Source organism: Chaetodon auriga, chromosome 14 (genome assembly GCF_051107435.1).
Source record: "Chaetodon auriga isolate fChaAug3 chromosome 14, fChaAug3.hap1, whole genome shotgun sequence".
In the NCBI taxonomy this organism is placed as follows: domain Eukaryota; kingdom Metazoa; phylum Chordata; class Actinopteri; order Chaetodontiformes; family Chaetodontidae; genus Chaetodon; species Chaetodon auriga.
The window spans coordinates 17,641,407-17,662,595 of NC_135087.1; the positions used below are offsets into that span (position 1 = coordinate 17,641,407).

Sequence of the window (21,189 nt, forward strand, 5' to 3'; positions counted from 1 at the left end):
AAATATGGCTGCACCATGCCAAAAGACTGAAGATGCTGATGCCTTCTTCATTGTACATTGTTGGGCTTTTTCAGCTTTCAGTTTGAGCTTCAAGTTTTGAATATGTTTACTCTTACTGTGACGTGGTTACTGTAGAGGTAAGGTGGTCAAGTCATGTTGAAGAAACACAACACTAAAAAAGTGTTTTTATATAATTGTTTTTTTTTTATTTCATGCAAAAGAATTTCAATAATCACTGTCAGTTATGAAAAATCTTCCATTCTTTTTTTTTAAACCGGCAATAAGACTGTTCTGAAATCGCTTCACCTCCACAGAAATGTTCAAAGCCACTCAAACATCGAGCCATTCGGAGCACATTTGGAACCTACTGTTGATCTCAATCACAAAGTACCGCGTTTTACTGCACATTTTGTTCTACACGAGGCACTGGCACAACATTTGAACGCACCATGCGGCCTTGCTTCGGCAAACAGCAGGGGTAGTGATAATATTTGATTTCTCTCTGGTAGAGCTCCTGTCTCATTCCAAGGAAAAACACATTTTTAATTTGGTATCAAAGCAAAACGTATTTGAACTTAGACAATACAGCAAAATAAATGACTCTTCCACCATGTTCCTCGCATTATTTGGGTAAACTCAATTATCTGACACATGGACTGTATTGATCAATTGAACAACATTCAAGTTTATCCTACTTTTGTGCCAAAGGTTGACACTTTTCAAATATCTTTGGTTGGTGACACAATTTAAGTGTTTTTTTCCAAGTTACTACTGAAACGCAATTTCATTTTGGTTTGTTTTGAACCAGTTTGTTAGACTCAGCTTAGAGTAACTGGCTTTTTGGGTATTCCTGAAGTGATTCTGGTGGGACTTTTGGATGAATTGTTAAACTAGTAAACTAAACTAGTTAAAGAAAACCTAAATTGCACAAAAAAGGCAAATTCCATTAAACAGGAGAAGCCTTCTGCCAGTCTCTGAAGAGCAGGCTTCAGTGGAAAATATCCTGATTTGTTGTCCTGCTTCAGAGAGGTCAGAGGTCAGTTAGCACTGGTGCAAGTAGGGATTTGGTGAGGTAGTCAAGGGCACTTCAGGGTGGAGGAACCTTGACTGGACTGACCGTCAGTGACACTCTGAGCAGGTTAACCAGGACTTTTAAGGTTTCAGGGTGATTCACAATCTTCACTGGCTGTTCTCTGGTCTCACTTAAAGGTGGGCTGAGTCACTCTGGAGAAAGATTATTTCACGGCCTGCTAGCTGTCTGTTCTGTGTGTGCTCTGTAGATGGGAAAGAAACAAAGCGGCTCGGGCACAGCAGTATCCCAGCCAATCAGCGACGGGTGGTGTTCGTGCTTGTGCACGGGACAAGGTGCTCTAACATGTAATCACCTTGTGAAGCAGGAGAGATGGCAATATCAACACCCTTTCTCTGGAATGACTCACCCCAACTTTAAGTGTCGCCAATGAAAAATGAAGCTGAACGTGGGGAGACTGTCATGGAAGTAAGGCTAATGAAGTGACGCATTCAAACTGCCATCGTACTGCGACTGTCACAGATCTGAATTCAAAGAAAGGCAGCAAGTCAGAATGAGATCAGCTTCTCTTTCCTTTTCCAGCTCAAAAATACAAATAAAACAACAGATGTTTTTAAGACTCTTGTGGTAAACTTATAAAGCGCAACTGTCTAAGAATACATCTTAGCAATTACTGGCGATTAATGCCAAGCATTCCATCATGAGGAATATCACTACTGATACAGCACCATTTCAAAAAGAGTTCACGGCGGATATCCATGTTCAGAGAGGCGGGAAGCAGGGAGGAAACAGAAACGGGCAGAACACAAAAGCATCACACAGCACATTCACAAGATACCAGATATGGGCAAAAAAACAGTGGTCTGACAAATTTGGAATAGATTTTTCTAACTATTTGGGAGTTTAAGGAACACACTGTGTTTGAAGTGAAAAGAGAGATCAGAATCAACCGCATGTTGACCAGGACCAGTGTGTAGGATAGGAAAACCTACGTCCAAAGGGAAAAAAAAAAAAAAAAAAAAAAAAGCTAAAGGCCTGTCCACGGTGGTGCAACATGGCAGGACCTGCAACAAATCCCCTCAATCTGACACTGGTCCTTAAATATTTTAGCATACATAATTTTAAAAACAGAGAAATTGTTTCCATCCATAAAAAGTGCTGACAACACATTTTCTTGTATGATGATGATGATGATAATGCCACCTCATGTATGAAGACTGGACACTGCAGTCACAAACCATCATGATGATTTTGGCGCCCATGTGATCATCACCTGGTAAAGTGACCAAAGAGTCAATCGACCAAAATCTTATGTACTTTTCAGTATTCTTTAAAAAAAAAAAAAAAAGTAAAGAATTTTTTTTTTTTTACAAGAAATCTAAGATTAAATATTTAAAAAAACATATTCAAATATGATTTTGCCCAAATCTGGAGAACCGTAAGAACATGTTGGGACTTAGAGAGAGAACTATTGTTTTCCCAGCAGTGTGTGTGTGTGTGTGTGTGTGTGTGTGTGTGTGTAGGAAGCTGGTGGGTCTGGCTCTTAGGCGGTCTTCTTGCAGACATGGATGAAGTAGCACGGGGCCTTGGTCTGGCCAGGAACGTAGGTTTGGAAATCCCCGTACACGCTGTGCTCCATTTTGCCATTGAAGGCCTCATTCAGCAACGCTTTGAAGGTCTCCAGACGATGAGGGTAGTAGGACAGACGGAATTTACTGGGGAGGACCAACAGAGCATGCACACATCAAGACTCCTCCAACCACCCAATGAAGGTACTTTTTATTGTGTCTAACATGTCTGGTGAGACAGTCCGTCGACCTTGACTGTGAAGGACTCCTCACAAGAGCCCAGACTGTGAGACAGATATCAAATGCAACAATAACATCCCACTGGTGGGTCTCCTGACATGATAGGACACCTTGAGCGTCGCTGTCGCACTGTCATGCTGCCCTCAGTGTTTTTGTTGACGCGTCTGAGCGCTGACCTACCTGACTTCAGGAAGATGGTGGAGGGCGGCCTGGGGCACGTGGATGGTGTAGTCCAGAGTGATCATATGGGGCTTACTGTTGACCCAGAGCACCGAGGTGGAGATGTCCTGAGGTAGATCACTCTGCAACACGACACAGACACACAGTATTAAACGCCATTAAACACTTCTCGCGACCTTTTACTCTTTCCTGCACTGATGGCCAAAAGTGAGCAGAACTGAAGCCTGATTAGAAGTGAGTGAACAAAATCCAGGAAGCAGAGAGCAGACTGTGGGACTTCACGGGCATCAGCAGTGGATTTTGCTGTAGCACGTGACTGTTGATTTAGTATTCACATTTAGGCCCACCAGCTGGATACTTCCTACTTCGGCTGGATTAAAGAACACAGAACTTGCTTGGAGGAAAATGAAGTAAAGCAAATATGGCTCATTCCTGTTGGCGCCTGCTGTTATGTCTTTATATTTATCGTATCTTTCAGCTGTTGTCAATAGACTGGTTGTTTCATTCATATTTAGATGTCTGAACCCAAACACATGCTGTCATGGTACTATACCACATTAAATACAGTATATACGTATCTATGTATATACTGCATATGTACACACTTAACTCATTTTCTTATTTTTCCACCTTCCCAAACGGCCTTTCTTCCTCAGTACTCCTGACCTCATCAGTTTTCTCCCTATTTACCAAAGCAGTCCTAAAAACCCGACAATTTCACGCACATTTCCCTGTTTTCTCTGGCGCCAATTTCATTGGAAATCTCACAATATCCGGCAGGTTCTGAATAGAGATTTAGGTCTTAAACTCAGCTGCTGCCAGGGATGGCGTAAATAAACCATTCATGAACAACACTGTCTGTCCGAGTCCTCCTCACATGGCAGTGAAGAGCCAAGTAGTGCAGAAATGAAGATAAAAAACTGGCTTTTAATGTACCGTTTAACTTTTCTTCTTCTTTTGACATCTTTAAGTAGTCTCTTACAAACTTGTATTGCATGTCAGCTTTCTTGGGGAATCATTCAATATTTTGCCTGTTTAGCCTGTTGGACATGCTAAACAGGCAAAATGAACAACTGAGAAAGACACTTAAAAGCACCATTAGATTCCTGACATTTTACCCCAGACTGTTGAGGACAGCCATTGTTTTTTAAAACCACACACAATGGCGTTGCTGCTGCTCTGCTTGTCCATACTGTCTGCAGGCACGACACTATGGACAAGATGAATGAGAGAGATCGCAGCAGTATTTTGGACACAGGGAATGACGTCTGGAACAAACTCCTTTAAGTCTGGTACCTTATAGTAGATATTTTTCCCTTGTGGTGCCCGGCCGGTCTCCAGGATGTAGTCGTAATTACGGTGGTCAATGATGAGGATCCCACCTGGTCTGACCATACTGGCAATGTTCTGAAGGGCCAACTTTTGGTCACTCTGGTCCCCTGAGAGCAACACAACATCACGAACACGATCATGCACAATCAACAAAAACGATCTTCAACTCAGTCACGATGTTTGATGTGTTGGTGGCTTGACGTTGTTGTTTATATGAAACAATATTGAAAAGGTCGTCAGGAAAAGCATTTATGACACAGACTTTATCTCTCACGTACCTTTAAAGTCTGGTAGGTGAGCGAATGAGTTGCCCAGGCAGATAACAGCATCAAAGCCATTCCCCGGTTTCTGAATGTCGTCTGATAACGTCAACCAGTTGGCCTCTTCGATCACTGAGGGTAAGAGGGGAAAGAACGGCTGAAGAGTAAAACACCAGGAGGAAAACGTGAGGTTGCCGGTCTGACATTAAATGTGAGAGCACTCAGACTTAAAATATGGTGCTCAGCTCTGAACATTCAGAAATGTAATCGTATTAAAAGACGGCGTACCCCACTGGTCAAAAGCTGGTTCTTTTCTCCTCTCCCATCTTGACTTCAGCGCATACTTGAGCATTTTGTCGCTGGCATCCACGCTCACCATATTAAACCCCTCCTCCACCAACATAATGGAGTCAACTCTACAAATTAAAAAAAAACAAAAAACAAAAACACACGCCGCGTAAATTAGAGTGCAGCTCGGGTCAACTTTTTATGTCTGTTAACCAGTTATTGTTCAGCCTTCATCCTGCACGCTCTGTGCACGACAATTTCCAGTCTTCTGCAGTCATATCTCATCAGAGCCATATCTTAGTTTAGCCCAAAAGAAAGAAATGAATCTCTGTCGCCGCCACTGTAACTCCTGGTGCTTAAATAACAGCCAGAACAACATGAACTTAGACCAAAGTTTCCAAAATTGTAACTAGTTGTGAGTTAATGTTAAACAATGAGGAAGAGCTATGGAAAAATTCAACGGACAGAATCAAATTGAAACACCACGTTAATAAAATGAATGAATGAATGAGAGGAGCCAGATTCACTGGACAGTGACCTGAAAAAGGCAGCACACTGAAATCATTAACAACAACTGAGTGACTGCAAGACAATATACAACAACAGAGAAATGTATAAACTAGACTTAACGCCTCACGCTTGTATGCCTGCTCAACAGTCAAGCTGCAGTTCACTGAACATCCATGTGGGTCCAGACTCATATAATACATGTAGTGAAGACTCTGAAGGGCTTTAATTAAAGTGTCTATTGGTGGAATGGAAATTCTCATTATATTGACATGTATGATTCCAGTGAATCACTTCCAGTGAGAAACATGCTGTCTTCACTTAGAGACTGTTTTTTTTTTCCAGAGGACTGATGGAGAGCTTCATCACATGGTGCAACAACAATCACCTGAAGCTCAGTATCAGCAGAACCAGCTTGTGCTGGATGCTGCTGTAAAGAAGCTTCTAACTGAAAACATGGACCATTGGACCAATCAGCACAGTTTCAAGGTGGACACCCAAGATTACAATTCAGTATCTGACCAAATGTGAACTATGGCCACAATCTGCCCTTCTGTTCCTGAGTTCTGGTGTCACAGTGAAGCTGACCTTTGACCTTCTGAGTGTAAATTGTCAACAACAATTTTTTTTTCATAACTGCTGTATGAATTCTTGAATTACGCTCAAAAACGTGTTTACATGGTTGCAGTGACCTCTCACCACCAGCTTTTTATCAGCTCATCGTTGAGTCCAAATGGACGTTTTCGCCAGATGTAATGAAATTTTCCTCCAGGCGTTCCAGACATATTGCATTTATGGAGGCATAAGACATACAGACAGCAACAGTCTGCACGCAGAAGGCTGAGACTGAACAAACCACTACGGCTTGAGGTTAAGGTGACTTCCTGACAAGCTTTGATTAACTTGCAATGAATCTGAAGGCAATGAATCTGGTTCAGACAAAGGCAAATCATATGAAAGTGGCAATGATTATATCCTTCACTGAAAGCCTGATTTTAAGCTTCCTCCGCTCTTGCATAAGTTGCCTCTGAATCTGATGACAGAACAACTGGAAATCCCGGCCTTGCGGGCACATTTCGACAGCCAAAAATAGTGAGGCCATTTGTAACCTCATTCCACTATGAGCGTGTTTACATCGCCCCAGATGGTCGTGCGACTGAGACATACTATGGAATGGGGTCAGAGTCTGTGCGCTGAATCCCTCCATACAGGATGAACACATCCCAGCATGCAGTGCTCTGTGAGATATGAAGCTTTACAATGTTTACTTTTGAGATGCAAACGATTGTGCTGTTGAAAAAGAATGGAGCGTTTTATGATAAAAAAAAAAAAAGATTATCTCCATGATATCTATGTGGCTGTAATAAAAATTAAAAATCTGGTGTGCATGTCATTAAATTACAAAAATAAATGCTAATATTGCATCTCCAGCACAATTTCTCACAGGCAGAAAGACCAATTGAGGTTAACTGAGAAGTGAGGCTGACAGGTTAAAGTATGTTGTCTTCCTGTCTGAGATCAGTCAATGGCCTTGCTGCTGTCCCAGAGCACAGATAGACTATCAGCAGAGGTAAACAGATGGCAGGGAACCAGTCAAAACCCCCAGCAGCAACCCAGAACCAGCTCATCAAGCACCAGCACAGATCTGCTGCCATACACATGACATTCCACAGCCAGCTTCTAGTTTTACTTCTAATTTTAATACAGTTCATCTTGATTAGGCCACATAATCCTTCTTAGCTGTGACATAAAACACTTTTCCTCTACATGTCTCAATCACAGGCTGCTGCTGGAGGCAGGAACTGGCCCAGCGGCTGGTGCAACTCTGCACTTTCATTCATCGCTCTCTGGCCTAATCCGGATTTTGTCCGGAGTTAACAGGTTCAGCCAGCTGAAATTCCAGTAAAGTAAAACTAACTTGATTATTTATAAAGATAATCTAACTCATTCATTACAGAACAAAATCAGCATTGTAATATTTTTACACAAGGAATTTTTTGACCCTGTGCATGACAAAGTAGAATGAATTCATTTATGCAGCTTTAAATCTTCTTACATTTGTCAGAAATTGCAAAATCTATATACGTGAGATATATGAGATTCACATTAACAAACAACAACAAAATTAGGCCCTGCTATGGATCTGCATATTCATTTTATAGTTTTGTCATTGATAAAATGACAAAATGACAAATTGCAATTGTAATTGAGAATGGCCACAGCCACTCACACACCTGGAAGGTTAATTATGGGAGCCTACATTTCAGAATTCCTTTATTGATCCCAGAGGGGAAATTGTTTAACTTTTAATCAGCATGTTCCATAATTATCTCCTTCAGTGCGACTGCACGCCGAGTGCACCACTAGGTGCAGTCAATCCATACAATTCGGATAACTATGCACGTAATTCGGCACTGCAACTTTTCAACAGATCTCTTATTTTACCACACACGCTACAAATCAAAATATGCTACAGCTGGAGAAAATGAACAGAACTGACATTCTATATAAAAATGTGCACAGAAATAATGCCGAATTAAAGAGTGTGGGTTGCAAATACAGAAAATCTACGAACGTTTTGACTAGGAGTGTTACGTTTGCTACACACAAGGATATGCATTAAATTGGACTAATCTTTAATGGAGTTTGGTGAGACTTCACTGCCACGCCAGATAACCTGACATTACCCTGTTCCGCAGGCAACATCCAGCACTCTCCGCACCCCTTGCTCTTTCAGCAAAGACACCACCCAACTTTTGTATTCCTGCGTCCTACTCTGCGTGTCTCCGATGTACAGCTCCCAGACTTTCGCTGCTTTGCCGTCGGCATACTGATCAGGAAGACCCTCGGCGGCCACACCGAGAGAACGGGTCCGAAACACGCTGTCGACCGACATGCTGCTGCTTGTACCTGCCAGTGTTTTCTCTTAGCTTACACTTCAAACGAATTTGATACTAAGTGCTTCAAATGTTTATTAAGATGACTACTTGTCTAACAGGTTCTGTCTCCACATGCTAGCCCACACTGTTGTTATTTATATGTGTAACGCTGGGGCCACAAACTTTAACCCAATGACACTCTACCGTGCTCTGACGCCTACTTTCTGATAGGCTGAGGAAATGGCAGACTGCTCCCACTTCCGTGTTTACGTTAGCAAACGTCCGTGACGCTATTAAAGATTACGATTACTCGATTTTTTTCCCCTAAATTAGACTTCTAGGATAAATTTCACACTATATTTCATTATGAGGGAACCTACAGCAAGTTCCGTTAGTAACGTAGTTTACGTAATAGATCTTCAAATCAGGGTCAACGACCTGTTAGGGGTTAAAGGTCCGCTAGAGTGCCGAACAAGGAAGAATTTGAACGTAAATCTGACGAAGGTGTTGCCTGTCAGGCTAAACTCAGGGTCTACTTGAACCAATCACCTGAGGCCTCTACCCACAAACATTTCATCATTTACCGTTTCATCATTCGGTTTGGACACATTGCTAAGGGAACATAATGTAAAAGTTTAACAAAATAATTGCAATAAAGTTAGCAGATGTTGGGTTTATTTGCAATTTTATGCAACACTAATGATTAGTAATTTTATTATATAGAACTTATATAAGTACAGAGTGCCTATATTATGATCCCCAAAATCAATAACATATCTGAAATAAAGCAATATTATACACAATACAATTAAGAGCAAGAACTAAGCCACATTAAAGAAGGCAAATTAAAACTCTCAGAGGCTGTCAGGCCCATATGCAAGGCAACCAAACGTTTTTGGTTCCCTCCCAAAATGTGAACTCCTCCTGTTGTGATTGGCTGATTAAGTTCACAAAAGAACATATATTTACTGGCAAAGGTGAGATTCCGTCTACCACAGCCGGTGGAATCCAGGTTGGGTTTGTACCACCCAGTCTTATCAACACCAGTTGACACTCCTTCTTTACAATCCAGGCTGTAGTCTCTCAGGCAAACTTTCAACAAAAAAGGCAAAATAAGATGAAATACACTTTCAGTTTCACCAAAACCAGTAGTGTAGACAATAACTAATCGACTCAGAGCTGATGCACTGTAATTTTCCATGTCCAGCCTCCCTCTTTTGTTTTGTTTTTATTATTAGAACTTGTCTATCTGGGAACACAGGCTTATTAATGTGTCATTATGTGTGCACACGAAGATATATAGACTAATAAAAGACATAATTTGCCAATCAAACTTTATGTCTTTTCAGGGCTGGGTGGACAAACAATGTTGCATTGCATACGACCATTTAGAAATCCTAAATGAACAGTAAATGTCATATTGCAGGGCAGTCGGCACTGTGAAAGTTTTGTAGAAAGTTTTCTGCTTGTACATGAAATTAGCCAACTTGATCACCTGCCCTGAATTCAACTGAGCATGCATTTTACTTGCTGAAGACTAGACTAAAGGTAAAAAGGCTCAAAACAGGCAGAAAGTAATGACAGCAATGTACAGTCTTAATATCAAGGAACATATCATGATATGATCACTTTATTTACATTAAATTCACAAGCCCTCATGTCAAAGCTGAGTCGGTGCTCATAGTCACTGTTAAACTGCAACGTCACTGTGCTGGTGTACGGAGCCAACGCATTAAAAATGTACCACTGTGCTAATCCTGACTGCAGCGGGACCTTATTCAGAATGATTTGGACCACGCCCTTCACTGTTTTCAGTAGTTATAGGGTTATAGGTATTTGTCTGTTCTTTTTTTCCCACTTTCTCAAGCACATGATAATGTTTGTGTCGCCGCTGGTCTTCACAAGCATGTTTTCCTCACTAATTCCATACTGTAGTTCTTGTTTAACAGCAGTCTTATCTGGTGTGCTTCTTTTCTCAGAGAAAAGAGGAAACACTTTTACAGACCTAAAGGGACTGACAGAGATAAGGCCTGTGCTCTATGATGGTCAAGGTTTTCCCTCCTGCTTGGAATCTGTTTGGGACTCAGACCTGGAACAATAGGGAACTCTGCTATAGGACAATGTGAATAGGGGGTAATTGATTATTGGTAGTTGGTTAGGTGCTGCCACAAAAAAATGTTTCAGTGGTAATATCTCGTGGAAGCTGTACAAAGACTTGTGGGGACTCGTTCAGGTCTATCTGTGTTCTGATGTTTCCTTATAATCAGTGAGGAGAGGTCGTTATTTGATTTTAAGGCCCAGTAAAAGGAGCATGAGTATAATAGACTCCCTTTATTCTGTTGGATTATTAATTGACCAATACCAATAAAATACCAATAAAAGGCTGAATGACCATGACTTTTGAACTGATACCACTGTTAGAGGCTCCAACATTTTTTCTTTTGCATCTTACAGTGCAGTTTCAATGGTCATCTGATTTTATTGTGAAATTTGTACAGAAAACCACTGAGTGACTGACCAGTGTTTAATAATAGTTGTGGAAATAAGGCTGATGACAACACTTAACAATAATGGAAATGATGCAGAAGACAATGTGACTCGTCATAGTAGGAAAAGAGTTATTGATAACATTAACAAAGGCTCTGGTGAAGTATCCCAGTTAGCCATGACTGCATGTGAACTGAAACTATTTCTTCATTTTAAAACTTAATTTTAATTGAAATAAAATAATACAGTTGTGAATGGCTGTATCATTTATTTTTTGTGCTTTTCCTTCTGTGACTTATAAGGATTTACTAGAAAAGAAGCACGCTAACAGTTTATATGCGCTTTAACGCAGTGGCTGATTTCAAAATAAAAGGTTTTGTCAGGAAATCAGGAAGCCACCTGTGTCCCTGTTGTGTAACAGGTTTTCTCACCTTTTCAGCAGTGTGCTCAAAAGAACAGTAGATGGCGCTCTAAGGACAAGAATGATGCCAACAATGAATTGTTGTTGTGAGTGAATGAATTCAAATTTTAATTTAAGGCCAAGTTACATAAATGACCACAAAATGAAACCACCCTCTATTGTCTCACAGTAAAGACCACTGGAGTTACGTACTTCAAAAGCCTTATTTTACAAACAGTTACATGCAAAGGTGCCAACATTAATCTTGACCTTATAAAGAAAAAGTCAGCCCTGAAAAGAACACAGTAATGTATGGAAGTATAATTTTAAGGAGTTGACATTTCCCTTGAGAATTTCCATTTTGAGAGATTTCCTCTAATAAACCTCATCTCACTTTTTACTTTACTTGTGTAAACTGCTGCTGGCTCTCTGTCTGACAGTTTTACTGAATAATTGCTTTGCAGATTAACACTTTACATATGAAATTCATGATAAGCTCAGAAAATGAGAACGGTTAAGACTTTTCAACTATCACTGTATATTAGCACTGGAATTGTATATTAGTGCTTATTTTAAGAATTCATGATGCATTACCTAAACTCGAGAATCAGAGACTCAAAAACTACTGCAGCCATCTGATAAATGTGATGAGTGAGTACAAAAGTCTCTCAAACTGTAAATGCTTCAGGGACCAGCAAAGTCAACGTGCATCATGTCTTGGACTGAACTTGACACTCAATGTTGTCCACGGGAGCAGAAGAGTGTTGATTGGAGTTTTGTTCTCTGCGCTTCTGACGCTTAACAACATAAAACCGCATTGCAATTATAAAAACTATCACAGCAAGGGCAACAAAAATCCATATCCAGACAAAACCACCGGCAGGAGCAGAAGAACCCTTCAGCGTGTCGTTAGTGGCGGCTGGTTTAACTAAACCTACGACAACAGGAGTCGCCTTGATGCATTTGACTTGATCTTTAAGCTCAAATCCTTCTCTGCAGGAGCACACAAAACTTCCAAATGTGTTTTTACACTCCTGATCACATCCATCCATCAAACATTCATCAATGTCCGCACAAAATTTGTCACTTTTTAGGAAGCCATCAGGGCAGTAGCAATCACCGTATCTGTCACATAGCGCGGGGCATTTCTGTTGTGCACAGTGGATTTTGCACTGCCTGGGATTCTTGCTGTCTGGGATATATCCTTTGAAACAAGAGCATTTATATCCTCCTTTTACATCTGTGCATGTATGCTCACAAGGGCCACTTGAACAGCCTTCGGAACTTTGGAAAACAATTGCATCTGATAATTCTTGTTCCCGGCATGCATCTTTGAGCTTTGTTCTGCACAGAAACCCGTCAGTTTTGTCCGAGCAGAGCCTCTCTGTCCACTTTTGATCGTTTGAAAGTGACACACAGCGTGGAGAGCAGACTTTAAAATTGTCTTTCCAGTTGCTGAAGGATGGACTAAAGCTCCTGTGAATAGGACCAGAGGCCGACTCGTAGCCTCTCAGTGGAGTCGAAAGGTTGCTGCAGGCGCCAGCCGGTAAACGCAGTCCAATCCAGAAGTTTCCATGCAATTCTTGACTCAAAATGTCAAGGATGCTGCGATCTGCATCAAGCTGAAATGTCACCAGTTCTCCACGCCCGACACGGCATGCTTCTTCAGCTGTTTGAAAATCCACTCTGTCTTGATGTAAAGTTATGCAGTCACTCCCAGTACAAAAAGGCCTGCAGTTGCCAGTCTGCTTCATGCATAATCCTGTCTTAATAGACAATAAAAAAATAACTGAAATCAAGACAGTCATTCTTATTACCCGCACTGGCTCAAACACAGTCATGATGTTGTGCAGTATATCTTCTCATAATGATGGCTGGCTAAAGTTGAGGAGAATTTAGAGCTTGTGGCTACCTACTCAGGAAGCAACACCCCTCAGGACAATGACAAAGTTAAAGACAGGAAGGAAGAGAGATTAGGTTGGACTGCTGTTCTTTTCCAAGGTTGGTGAAGGCAACGATCATGATGAATACAGGAAAAAAAAAAAACCTATTGAGATTTCAGAACAATTTATTTCTGTTTTGAATTTATCATCACTTCACATATATTTATTTGACACTCTGGGGTGCATGTGTTTTTATTACATCACAACATCAACATTCAGCAAGTTAAATGTATTTAGTTGGTTTGAGCACAAATGGATCTTGTGATAGTGGTGGGAAGTAAGGATGTGACAAGGATGTGCTCAAGTGTTGCATTTTTCCACTACATTTCAGATGCAAATACTGTGCATTTTAATCCACTATATGTGCTTAATGCAGCTATAATCAATATTTTTATGATAACAGTGTATCTGATGACGATGTGAAAACAATGTGACAGTGTGAAAGGGTGTGCTCATAATGATGAACCCTCAGAGAATTATCACCTGAATCTGTCTGAGTTTCGCCTCAAAGTTTAGCTTCAAATTTCCTGCTATAGTTCACAAAAGTTTCATTTTCTGCCACTGTAAGAAGCTGTTTTCTGGAAAAAACAAAAAAAAAACAAAAAAAAAACAACTCTACCCAATTAGCATCAAACATTCATTCATCTTCTATACCCGACTATCCCTTTCGGGGTTGCAGAGGGGGTTGGAGCCTATCCCAGCTGATAGCAGGGCCACATATAGAGACAGACAACCATTCACACTCACACCTAAGGGCAATTTAGAGTCACCAATTAACCTAATGAGCATGTTTTTGGTCTGTGGGAGGAAGCCGGACAACCCACGCATGCACGGGAGGAACATGCAACATGCATACAACTTCACCCAGGGATCGAACAGGCAACCTTCTTGCCGTGAGGCACGCGCACTACCTGCTGTGCCACCGCACCGCCTAACGTCAAACAGCAGACAAATATTTGCCCCAAGGGTTGGGAGAGACTGCAATAAGAGCTTAAAGAGTGTCTGTGTTATGAATTTATGTACACCTGATGCCATAAACGAGACTCCAAATGAATGATATTGTTACTTCATAACTGCTGTGTGTAAATAAGCAACAGGTTTGCCCTATCAGCGTTAAAGGAGATGATATGTGAACAGTGTTCGAAAACTTTCTGCAGTGGCCATAAAAAAAAAAAAAAAAAAAAAAATCTGTTTTGCAGGTTCAAAAGGTCCAGTGTGCAGGATTTGGTGACATCTAGTGGTGAGGTCGTGCAAAGCAACCAACTGAATACTCCTTGTCCCTCCCTCCACTGTTTGGTTCATCTGTCCTGGGCTGTAGTAGAACCATGGCAGTGGAAGAGGACCCACTCCCTCTGTAGATATAAAGAGCTCTTTCTAAGATATCAAAAACACAAAGATTCTTGTTTTCAGGTGATTGTACACTGATGAAAACAGCTATGAATATTATAACCCATGTCTACTATGTTATGCCAATAGATCCCCTAAATCTAACACACCAGTCTTTTAAGTAAACAACTTGAATTCTTCCACCTCTGCCATGTGGTATGGACAGATGAACATAATGTATATACTTTTGATGTCATCTGAATGAGGCACCACAGACAACATGCTCTTGATCACGGGCTTAGTGAACAGGCAATGGTACATTACAACATCACCACAGTCTATTGCTAGAATAGCAGAAAATGTGACCAGTTAAGAAAAAACTATTCACAAAATTAGTTGATATTAACCTTAAAATGCTCAATTTCAACAGTACACTCTAGTACAACTTTCTCACTGTTAAACCCAAATCAAAACTCTCTGGAATCCTCTGGGACCCAGTCTAAAGTTCTTTACACCCACTTACTCCACAGACCCCTCACAGCCTCCTCATAACTGACCAACAAACACATACTCATATTTGCTATTTACTATTTTTATCAACCATGTTCCTGCTGTACATACTGTATGTACATACGTTTTTTCTTATTTGTGATTTGATATGCTATAATTTTACACAACACAAAGCCTGACCTAGAGAGGCTGAAAGAACATAAATTACATAAATAAACATAACAATCCATGAAGCTAGTCTTCGTCACCACTGTCATGTCATAGGTCATCAGTCAAGATGGACTCATATAGTTTCTCTAAACGTGGATCCAAACCAGAGGAAACCCAGCAGTAGCCATCTGTAGTGGTATTCTTCTTGGCTTCTTTTTTGGAGCGGCTGCATCGAAAAATTGCAATAGCCAGAGTCACTGCGACCAAAAGCAGCAGAGGAATGACTGAACCAAGGACGCAGATTATCACCCTGGCATTTATTGTATTGGCAAAGCTTGTCACTGAGGACGTGTTGCTCTGCGTCACGTTCACCAGGTCAGGAAGCGGAGCATCAGTGTGAGGGGACTGGTGCTGCAGCTCCACTGTGGTTCTGGTTAAAGACTCAGTGAAGTTTTCTTGCGTTTCCTTTTCAGCTGTGTCATCTGATGATTCAGCTGATTTTTCTGTCACATCTGGAGCACAAGTCAATCCATCAGTCATCAGGCCTTGCGGGCAGGTGCACAAGAAGCTACCTACAGTATTGACACATTTGAACCGACAGCGATTACTGACGCATTCATCAATGTCCACACATGAGCGGCCATCCTCGGATAAAGTGAAGCCTTGATTGCAGTGACAGGAGAACGACCCAATACTGTTTGAGCAGCCGTGGTCACATGTCTGTTCGGCGCACTCATCTCTATCCGTGCACTTACCGTCTACCATTTTGTAGCCATTTTTACATGCACATGTGTAACTGCCTTGAGTATTTACGCACAAATGATGCTCGCAGGCTTGTGACTGGCACTCATCAATGTCAGAGCAGTTGCGCTGGTTTGCATCCAGTTTGAAGCCTTCTCGACATTTGCAGGAATGTCCAGACTCTCCCATCACGCACTGATGCTCACAGGTGTCAACAGCACACAAGTCTTTTATCCCGCAAGTGAATCCATCCTCATCCAAGCTGTAACCTTCTTTACAAAAGCATCGAACCCCATCTGCATCCTGATGGCACAAATGTTCACATCCGCCGTTGTTGATCGTGCAGTTTTGCTTTCCTGTTTTGCAGAATGGACCGGGGACGTTCCAGCGATAGATACCGTCCGTCCCCGCGCAGACGGAGTAGTGAGGCTTCTGGTCGCTACATAAAATGTCAGCATAAGTTCCAAGTGGAAATGATTGCATTTCAGTTCTCTGTGGCTCTTCTGAGAAGGGTGCTGTGTAGGTTATTTGTCCAGGTCCCAACAGAACCAAAGGTTTGCACATTCCCTTAAAGTAAAACTTACATGCATAAAACGCAGGGCTTTTGCAAGGTCTAGCAGTCCATTTGAGTTGGTTCTCTCCTGAGAAAGAGTAATGAACCATCACACATCTCTCCTCTGTGCATGTGGCCACAGGTTCTTTTTCCCAGTTGGAGTAATGGGAATCTTTCTTCCCAGATACCCACTTAAAACCCCTAAGAGTCTTGCCAGCTAACACACAGTCCCCTCTGTGCAGTTTTAATCCAATCCAAAAGTCAAGTGCCCTGTCCTGACGTTGCCTTTGGATTTGTGAGAGAAGAGAGTGCAGCACATGCTCTTCTTCTCTGTCTCTGACTGTCATCAGATAACCTCCGTTGTGGACACAGCTCTGATGGGCCTTTTCAAAGCTCCCCGTGTCCATATGCAGGGTGAAGCAGGCGTTAGAGGTGCACAGTGTCTCATGTTCAGCTCCAGCGACACCCTCAAAGCTGTTGATGAGCGGCAGTAGGAAAATCAAAAACATAATTGCCATAGAGATCAACAAAATAAGCGCATATCCAGAAGGTCCCTAGGAGGTTTGGGGTAAAATGTGACCAATATGTGATTGTCCATGCGTAGCCAAAAACAAGTGGTGCGGGTCTCAAACGAACATTCATGCTCCGGTATCCTGTTTGGGACACAAACTAAAGACGGAAACCATGTTTAGCAGCAGTTATGGGTTCCTTCTTTCTCCTCCCCGGTGACCTGTTCCGTTTTGAAATACAAAACAATGGCAGGCTATGCAATGTTTTGACTGCTTCTCCAGATGTCTCCGGCCACAGTAGGTTTTAGGCATTTAAGCTGACTCCCTTAATTGTGGTGCAGTACAATACACGAACATGCAGGGGTCAGAGTCTCAGAGGCACTTTGACATTACAAATGGACGCTGTGGATGGACACACAATAGCTGCTGCAGGGAATGAACCTGTGCCCTTTGCCATCCTGCTCCCACAGTCAACCAAATGTTATTATTTAGAGCTATAATAGATGTAGATACTTTCTCTCTAACCCTAACCCTGTTGATTACAGTATTTGATACACTATCTGCATGCTTACGTGATAAAAAAAAAAAAAAGTTTTAATCTTTTTTATTGTGTTTCTAAGTAATGTTCGTCAGTCGAGATAAAACCTTTAATGATTTGCTTCTGTGGAATCAGTGCCTAAATTCAGACTCTCACAGAAGATAAGATATGAATCTACTTTAGAAAGAGTGATACAGGACCTGTCTGGTGGGAATCATGGGAAATGGTTTATGTACATAAAAAAGAAGAATGCATTGGGGTAGAATGAGCTGATTATCACAGACTGTTGAGAAGTAGATTTTGGCACACTTGTGTATCACCTTGTGTATGTTTAATGAGCCTGGCTGTACTGTTTTGGATGGCAAGTTCCAAGGACATTCATGTGAATCCGGACAACATTTCCTGTATTTGTTTAAACACAGGAAGTGCCCCAACCACAATCACAGGAAATACTATAGAGTGAGACACCCCTCCACCCACTGAGCTCACGCAGGCAATTAAATACAGGCCACTTCAAAGAAATCCCGATGGACGGATCGTTCCATTCCTGTCAAACAGGTATCAGTTTATTAGGACTTCCCTGACAAAGTCAAATCATTCAAACACAACCATGGTTTAACTGGCTCACATAATGACTCGAGCTTTGTTTACACTTGGCAGTATGACAGTGACAGGCAGATTAAATAGCTCCTTTTACTTTTGATGCTTTCCCCACATTTGCTGATAGTACTTATGTACTTTTTGTTATTTGTAATGGGGTATTTTTACATGGTTGTATTGCGTATTTTATGTAAAGCTAGAGTAGAAGCATCTTCGTTATATCTGTTGAAATTCTCTATAAACCCTGATAGCGATCAATAAATCAAACGAGCTGACTAATAAAAGAAAAGAATTGGGTGTCTGTGGATGTTGCATATCTGATCTGTTGCATGTCCATGCACACTATGCCTGTGCATTTATTGCAGGAGTTGTCCACAAGGCTTGGCAGATATATTGCTAAAGCTATAGCAAGTTGCAAAAGAATGGCAGAGAAAGTGTGTGTGGCCTACTAACCAGCCAGGTGGTAGTTATCACAGAGACATGATGACATTTAGAAGGATGATATGCTTCACCAGAAAGTGGCTGCCATAATAATGCAATAAAATCTTAGTTGTGTTAGGTCATCAGCAGCCCCACATCCACTTTAATAAGGTAAAATAGATAGGACTTTATTGATCCCACACCGGGGAAATTTAGTCGTTACAGCCAGCAGGTTACAAAAAGCAGAGACAGTACTGCTACTGCAACAGGATAATTTCCCAAATTGGGATCAATAAAGTAACAGTCATAGAATAATAGCAATTGTTTAGAAATATAACAAAACAAATAACACAACAGTAGGAAAACAGCCATATGAGAGTACACCTGTAAATAAATATGTAAGCATAGCAAAGATTCAGGTTTGTAAATCTGTAAATCACTAATAAAACAAAAACATGGATCAGGATATCAGCACAGTAAGATTTTTCGTTTGCTTTCTCATAATGATGCCCCAACAGTGCCTTTATATTCCCAAGTGTGTAAGTGAAGTCTGTCAGTCTGCATGAAAACACGCACTGATCCTATCCAACAACAACCACTGGACATACCTCTCAAAGGGTGGAGGCATGCCAAGCTGTGATTGGTGCATGGTGAGGTCAGCCAAGTGGTAGTTTTTTTTTTACAGAAATATGATGACATTCAGAAGGATGATATGCTTCCACAGAAAGTAGCTGGAATAATAATGCAATAAAGTGATCTGACCCTTGAAATTAGTGGATTACTCCTGTCCTTCATAGGAGATTGCAGTCCAACAGTTTACCATGTGTGCCTTGAACATGGGAAAGGACTTCCACACACGAATCAGCTTGCAGGGCTGGATCAGTTAATTACACGAGTTTCATGAGAATATGATGTGACATGCCTGATTGTACAGAGTAGAATTCAGACATGTTACAGCATGTTAGGATTCATTTTCTGTGGCAATTTATACGCGAGGATCTTAGGATAATTAGCAAATATATGATTTAAGTTGCACAACTGGCTGCTTCAAGTTGCAGCAAGACAGCTGAACTTAACAAGCGAGACTTAAAAGTGCAGGTACTGCAGGCAGATATTGTTCCCTATTGAAAGAACCAGGCGGACTGTTTCCTCCTTTAGTTTCAGCCAATCAGATAAACATAGATTTGAAGGTATGAGTCTTCTTTTTCATTTCATGGGGATTTGTTTTACATTTATGCACAACGAACCAATTTTGCGTGCACTGAAAAAATATTCATGTGGACAGAGTCATTTATATATAAAATCCTGTCACTCGTTTGTGAATTCTCCTGCTTGTGTTCATTAATACTGAGACTGATCTGACTCCAAAAAGATATGCTTATCTGTGAGCTGCATCTCTTAACCTCTGTTCTCTTTCTCTCATTTATCAAAGGAGTGTATGTCTCCTGGCATTGATATGCAGCAGTTGACCAAGTTGCACAACACTGACCACACCAATAAATTCTATTGTTGCCTATTATTTGCTTAAACTACTCTGGGAGCTTTGTATGTCTCCTGTCGAAGTATTTGTACAATGAAAGCGCATTAAGTAGGAAGACTTCGGTGATGGAGGGACAGACAAGGGGATATTATATGAAGCAAGAGTGAAGTTAAGGAGACACAACATTTAGGAGAAGAGGAGAATGCTGAAATAAATAGTAGAACAAAATGGTTTGATAAATTTTGAAATGCTGAGCAGAAAAATGAAAACAAACATCAAGCTATATAACAGCAAGACAAGATGCAAAATAATGTGCAGCATTTGTTCATGCAGTAGGGAGTGAATGAGACGTAATCACAGACTGCTACAGTGACCTATTTTTCCCACAAGCATCAATCAATGATCTTAATTTCATCTTCACGATTCAAAACATTGTACAGGTCATTCGCATTTATATTTATATTTATAATATAAATATAAATTCATTCATTCATTTAAATATTCATATTATCTGGGAATGGCATCTCCTAAATGGAGAGTCTTTTTTCGGCACACAAAATAAAGTTATGCTTTATGATGTCTGGCACACATGAATATGGCTGTAATCCAGACAAGATTATTTACTATCAGTCAAGTCCATCTCTTCTGAGTCAAAGAGGACAGCTGCCTGCCACATCTGAACTGACTGGCTGTTAATTTTGGTTTATTCCTGGCAACACAGATATTGAGCCACAGGGTATGAAAGATTTGTGTAAAAGTAAACAGACCTGACTTTAATCACAGTATCCAACCTTTTGTAAACACCGGCAGCTAAGGTTGAAAAGGATGCACAGCCAGATGGCAGTGTATTGACAAGCGGTTAGTGTTGTTAATGTGACAGCTTTATGTGTTGACTAATCATTGACAAGCACCCGGTGCTCTGAAGATAAATGTGCATATAATAAACATATAAACAAACCAGGTCAAGCTAGTCTCAGGCCATAAATATGAACCCTCTACAGGTTACACGGTCTTTCCATTGAAAGTGAAACTCTTCGCTCTCTTTCTATTTGTGTCACACAGGAGCCTAAGGCAGTATAAGATTATGCTCCAGGTGACCACAGGCGGGGTTTGTTCAAAGATAAATTACATATCTTGTTCAGAAACAACGTAACAACCTTTGATAGCCTGAGGCGTTCACAGGCATAATTTAAGAGACAGGGACTCCTCGCTCTTACCTGCAGAAAGACAGATCCTCAGATCCTGCTC

At 41.0% G+C, this 21,189-nt stretch overlaps 3 protein-coding genes across 3 annotated transcripts; all 3 read right to left on the minus strand.

Annotated features, from left to right (window-relative positions):
• Positions 1 to 205: 205 nt before the first annotated feature.
• gnmt (glycine N-methyltransferase) lies at positions 206 to 8,441 on the minus strand. Its single transcript, XM_076749605.1, has 6 exons — positions 8,093 to 8,441; positions 4,899 to 5,026; positions 4,629 to 4,742; positions 4,315 to 4,457; positions 3,019 to 3,140; positions 206 to 2,745 (listed from the first exon to the last, which is right to left on the minus strand). The coding sequence occupies exons 1-6, from the start codon at positions 8,299 to 8,301 to the stop codon at positions 2,574 to 2,576; spliced, it is 888 nt and encodes a 295-aa protein (XP_076605720.1). The 5' UTR covers positions 8,302 to 8,441; the 3' UTR covers positions 206 to 2,573.
• A 2,833-nt stretch (positions 8,442 to 11,274) lies between these two features.
• LOC143332183 (thrombomodulin-like) lies at positions 11,275 to 13,143 on the minus strand. The gene has a single exon (XM_076749479.1). It carries the CDS (start codon positions 13,010 to 13,012, stop codon positions 11,882 to 11,884), a length of 1,131 nt encoding a protein of 376 aa, XP_076605594.1. The 5' UTR covers positions 13,013 to 13,143; the 3' UTR covers positions 11,275 to 11,881.
• On the minus strand, positions 11,275 to 17,019 carry cd93 (CD93 molecule). Its single transcript, XM_076749478.1, has one exon. It carries the CDS (start codon positions 16,910 to 16,912, stop codon positions 15,209 to 15,211), a length of 1,704 nt encoding a protein of 567 aa, XP_076605593.1. The 5' UTR covers positions 16,913 to 17,019; the 3' UTR covers positions 11,275 to 15,208.
• Between the last annotated feature and the right edge of the window lie 4,170 nt (positions 17,020 to 21,189).

What these genes read in the sequence shown, in the direction of transcription:
- LOC143332183 (XM_076749479.1), bottom strand. Translation starts at nt 13,012, where the DNA reads ATGACTGTGTTTGAGCCAGTGCGGGTAATAAGAATGACTGTCTTGATT.
- cd93 (XM_076749478.1), bottom strand. Translation starts at nt 16,912, where the DNA reads ATGGCAATTATGTTTTTGATTTTCCTACTGCCGCTCATCAACAGCTTT.
- gnmt (XM_076749605.1), bottom strand. Translation starts at nt 8,301, where the DNA reads ATGTCGGTCGACAGCGTGTTTCGGACCCGTTCTCTCGGTGTGGCCGCC. An exon ending in ACCAGCTTTTGACCAGTGGG is followed by an intron (nt 4,743 to 4,898) that starts GTACGCCGTCTT and finishes TCTTACCCTCAG; the next exon opens with TGATCGAAGAGGCCAACTGG. An exon ending in CACCATCTTCCTGAAGTCAG is followed by an intron (nt 2,746 to 3,018) that starts GTAGGTCAGCGC and finishes GGTCCTCCCCAG; the next exon opens with TAAATTCCGTCTGTCCTACT.